Source organism: Penaeus chinensis, chromosome 32 (assembly GCF_019202785.1).
Source record: "Penaeus chinensis breed Huanghai No. 1 chromosome 32, ASM1920278v2, whole genome shotgun sequence".
NCBI lineage: Eukaryota > Metazoa > Arthropoda > Malacostraca > Decapoda > Penaeidae > Penaeus > Penaeus chinensis.
Genome location: NC_061850.1, coordinates 6237119 through 6242118, shown reverse-complemented (window position 1 = coordinate 6242118; position 5000 = coordinate 6237119). Strand labels below are relative to the sequence as shown.

Sequence of the window (5000 nt, the reverse complement as noted above, 5' to 3'; positions counted from 1 at the left end):
GAGGGAGGTATGTGAGTTGGGAGGAGGGGGGGGGGAGGACGTGAGTAGGGGGGTTGGGCGCTGTAGGTAGGTAAGTAGGGGGTGGGGGGAGGTATGTGAGTTTGGAGGGGGGAAGTGTGGGGGTGGGTGGGGAGGTATGTGTGTGGGGGGGTGGATGTGTGGGGGGGGTGAGTGGGTGTGGGGGAGGGGGTTAGTAGGATAAATACGGACTTGTGGGGGTGGGGGGTGGGGGTCCTCTGTTTGTGTGTGCGGGGTTATGCTTGTGCATCTTGGTGTGTGAGCGGGTTTGTGTCTGTGAATACGTGTGTGTGCGTGTATGTGTGTGTGTGTATGTGTGTATGTGTTTGTGTGTGTGTGTGTGTGTGTGTGTGTGTGTGTGTGTGTGTGTGTGTGTGTGTGAGTGTGTGTGTGAGAGCAGGATATATATTTTTTCTCACGTATTTGCATATAATTATCCTTACACGTAACATTATGACCGTCTGCGTGTGTGTGTTTTGTGTATTTGAAAGTATGTGCATATATATTTACGTTCTCGTATTCAATACCATTAAGAAAAAAATAAAAGCTATTGTGCCATTCATGATTACGATGCAAATCAACTACTTTAATATTTTACATCGACATGAATTCCCGCATAATGCCATTGTAATTTGATAACAATTCTGTTAATATTGGACATTTCCAAACCATTGTCAACTCATTAAAAAAAATTACGCTAATGAAGAGAAATTACAAATCATTTAAACTGCAAATCCTGTATTTTGCATGTCATTTTTTCTTTAACGTCTGAATTCAATCATCTAGTGTATTGTAAGAAGCCGAGAGAGAGACTTTTTTTTTTTAATTTATATAATCCGGGATTCCATTTCTTAAGAGGAAGTAAATTTTACTTAATTTGTATGTTATTCAAAGCATTTCTTCGTTTTTTGTTTTATTGAGCTAGAAATACGTTTTCTTCGAATGTTAAAGATTATTAATATAATGACTTTACTTTTTTCGAAAGTAAAAAAGGGGAATTTTTTTCTGAATAAACTTAGATAGATTACTGATATTCGCAAATGGTAATGTCTTTCGTCTCGAATCTTATGGCAAAATTATAATCTAATTACACATAACTTATTGAACACTAAAAAAAAAAGAAGAAATATCAGAATAAAAAAAAAAAAAAAAAAAAAGGCCTGTAGTGCGCCCGCCAACCGTGAGAACAAAAATGGCCGTCGGAGGCAAAGGACCTTTTTGATTCGCTTCTGATCTTCTTCGTAACGGTCTTGGAGTCGAAAATACATTTTGTCGTGGGCGGGGAAAGGGAGAGGAGGAGGAGGAGGGAAGGAAGGGAATTGGAAAGGGAGAGGGGGAGGGGTACAGGGATGGAGAGGGGAATGGAGAGGAGGAGGAGGAGGAAGGGGAGGAGGAGGAGGAGGGGGAGAGGGAGAGGGATACTGCTAATAAATGTTGTAGTAATGCTGCGGCTGTTAACTGACATCTATGCTTAATGCCAATGTCACACACCTATGCATCTGTACACAAACAAGGGGCACAGATGCATAGATGTTTGTTTGCGTGTTTGTGTGTGCGTGTGCGTGTGTGTGTGTGTGTGTGTGTGTGTGTGTGTGTGTGTGTGTGTGTGTGTGTGTGTGTGTGTGTGTGTGTGTGTGTCTGTGTGTGTGTGTGTGTGTGTGTGTGTGTGTGTGCGTGCGTGTGTGTGTGTGTGTGTGTGTGTGTGTGTATGTGTGTGTGTGTTTGCGTGTATATGTACGTATGTATGTATATATGTATGTATTACGTATGCACATATGCACATATGTCCGTAAGCACAGTACGTATGCATGTATGTATATCCAGATACAAATATCTGTCACATGATCCTCGCGGGTGCATGCAAATCAGTAACCGCATGCTAACGTCAGCTTGTGAATGCGCGTAACAACTTCAAGGTGGGGGGTCATGAGATACAAGGGGGGGGAGGGGGGGAGAGGGGGAGATGACACGGGGAAAAGACCAAGGGGGAAAGGAGGAGCTCGGGACAGAGGGGAAGGAGGGGGGGGGAGGGGGGGAAGATGACCCAGGGCACGGAGTAATGGGAGAGGGGGGGGGGTGAGAAAGACACAGGGAGGGGAGGGGAGAGGGGGGAGGCAAAGACCAGGGGGAGAGGGGAGGAATGGAGGTCATTTCCTCCCACTAAACATCACTTAATAGACACAGATAATAAGACTGACATTCATCCCAGGGGTCACGTTAGGTCAGGGTCAGCCACGTCTTAGAAGCAGGGTCAAAGGGTGAAGGGAACAGAGGGGCAAGGGAGAGATGGATTACTTATGTAGAATTGAACTGGAAGATTAGATATGGGTCTGATTTATATATATATATTCATTATGGGTGATGGAGAGAGAAGATGATGGAGAGAGAGAGAGAGAGATAGAGATAGACAGATAGATCGATAGATAGATAGATAGATAGATAGAGAGATAGAGAGATAGATAGATAGATAGATAGATAGAGAGAGAGAGAGAGAGAGAGAGAGAGAGAGAGAGAGAGAGAGAGAGAGAGAGAGAGAGAGAGAGAAGAGAGAGAGAGAGGATGAGACGGAGAGACAGAGAGAAATAGAGAGGATGAAAGACAGAGAGAGAGAGAGAGAGAGAGAGATAGTTAGAGAAAACAAAAGAATGAATGCGGATATAGAAAACAATACTCAAGAAAAGGAAAACAAACAAAGACGCCCACACAAAAACAAAAAACAAACAAACGAAAAAGTAAACCTCAAACAAGAAATCGAACGAAAGAAAGAAAAGTCAAAAGATACCAAACCACGAATAGAGAAAGTGCGATAACCAAGAATAAACAGGAGGAGAGGAAGAGGCACCGGAAGGAGAGCCAGGCAGGGTGCCACGCCCTGCAAATGTGTCATTTCCTCAGTGCCACGAAGGGTGTTAATAGTGTCTCTTAGCTCGTTTGTCTCTTGGGGAAGGGAAGGAAGGGGAGGGAAGGGAGGGGACGGAGGGAAGGGGAGGGAAGGAAGCGGAGGTAAGGGAAAGGAGGGAAGGAAGGGGAGGGAAGGGAGGGAACGGAGGGAAGGTTTAATGAAGGGAGGGAAGGGAAGGGAGGGGACGGAGAGAAAGGAGGGAAGGAAGGGGACGGAGGGAAGGGGAGGGAAGGGAGGGGACGGAGAGGGGAGGGAAGGGAGAGGAAGGAGGGAAGGGGAGGGAAGGGAAAGGAGGGAAGGAAGCGGAGGGAAGGGAAAGGAGGGAAGGAAGGGGAGGGAAGGAAGGGGACGGAGGGAAGGGAAAGGAGGGAAGGAAGCGGAGGGAAGGAAAGGAGGGAAGGAAGGGGAGGGAAGGAAGGGGACGGAGGGAAGGGAAAGGAGGGAAGGAAGGGGAGGGAAGGGAGGGGACGAAGGGAAGGGGAATGAAGGGAGGGGAGGGAAGGGAAAGAAGGGAAGGAAGGGGAGGGAAGGAAGCGGAGGGAAGGGAAAGGAGGGAAGGAAGGGGAGCTAAAAGGAGGGTGAAATAGAGGAAGGGGAAGGGTGAGAAAGGGAAAAAGAGAGACGTAATAAGGAAGAGTTGTAATTGGGGAGAAAGAGGATGGGTGATAACCTTGGGAGGGAGAGACATAATGGGGAGAAGAAAGGGTGTAGCAGAAGGAGGGAAGGATGTAAGAGGGAGGAATGGGAATGATAGGGAGAGGGAAGGGTGCAATTGAGAGAAGGAGGAGTGTAATAAGGGTAGGGAGCGGTATAGTAGCAGAAAGGTAATAATGGTAAGAATGAGGATAGTAATGGGGGGGGGGGATGAATGGGTGAAATAGGGAAATGAGGGGATGTAATTGGGGGAGGGTGACGTAATGGGGAGAAGCAGGAGTGTAATAGAAATAGGATTGTAATAGGGGACGGTGTAATGGAACAGGGAGGGGATGGTGGGGTAGGGAGGAGCTGCAATGCGGAGAGGAGGATAATAGGATGTAATGGGGAGAGGGAAAAGTGTAATGGGGAGAAGGAGGGTGTGTAATAGGAGGAGGGAGGGATGCGATGAGGGAATAGGGGATGGATAGAGGAGGGAGAGAGAGATGTAAGGGGAAAGTGAATATCGTGATGGCATTAGGGTAGGTGTAATGGGTAAAAATGTGGGTTGTAATGCGAGCGGAGGATGGAAGAAAGGAAGGAAGGGTGTAATGGAATGACAGAGAGAGAGAGAGAGAAGAGAGAGAGAGAGAGAGAGAGAGAGAGAGAGAGAGAGAGAGAGAGAGAGAGAGAGAGAGAGAGAGAGAGAGAGAGAGAGAAAGAGAGAGAGAAAGAGAGAGAGAGAGAGAGTCAACCAAGCAAGACACATCGTATGTCTAAAAAACCCGAAGAAACGGATAAAGACAGGAGAAATCTTAACTGAAAAAACCCGACTTGGACTGGATCAGCGAAGAGGGGAGGCGGACGGATTTAGGCCTAAGGATGAGGGGAAAGAATAGATGGAGGAGGAGGAGGAGGAGGAGGAGGGGGAGAAGGGGTGGGGAGAAGGGGGAAGGGGAGAAGGAATGGAAGAGAAGGGTGTTAGGGAAGAGAGAGAAGAGGAGGAAGAGGGGAGGGGAAGGGGGAAAGGGAGAAAAAGAGGGGAAGAATGAGGGAAGGAGAAAAGAGGGAGGGGAAAAGAATGGGGAAGAAGGGGGGAAAAGGAGAGAAGGGAGAGGTGGAGAAAGGCGAAGGAGAGGAAGGAAAGGAGGTAGGGAGAGAATAGGGGAAGAGGAGAAAAATAAAGAAGGATAATGGGGGAAGGAGAAGGGCAGCGGAGAAAGGGGGAGTGGGGAGAAGGGAAGGGAGAGAAGGGAAAAAAGGGAGAGTGAGAATGTATAGATAAACTAATATGACAGATAAATTGATACCTCAAGGAAATAGCAGTGATGACGATGATAACGGATGAGAGAGAGAGAGAGAGAGATAGAAAAAGAGAGAGAGAGAGAGAGAGAGAGAGAGAGAGAGATAGAGAGAGAGAGAGAGAGAGAGGAGAGAGAGAAGAGGA

General features: G+C 47.3%; 1 protein-coding gene across 1 annotated transcript in view; it reads left to right on the top strand.

Moving 5' to 3' along the window:
- Nucleotides 1–3663: 3663 nt before the first annotated feature.
- LOC125042661 (homeobox protein ceh-1-like) overlaps nucleotides 3664–5000 on the top strand; it is a gene marked incomplete at its 5' end in the record, with an annotated part of 2116 nt that continues 779 nt past the window's right edge. Inside the window, one exon of the mRNA XM_047638455.1 lies at nucleotides 3664–3686. Coding sequence (XP_047494411.1) covers nucleotides 3664–3686 — 23 coding nt within the window. The remainder of the gene's footprint in view (nucleotides 3687–5000) is intronic.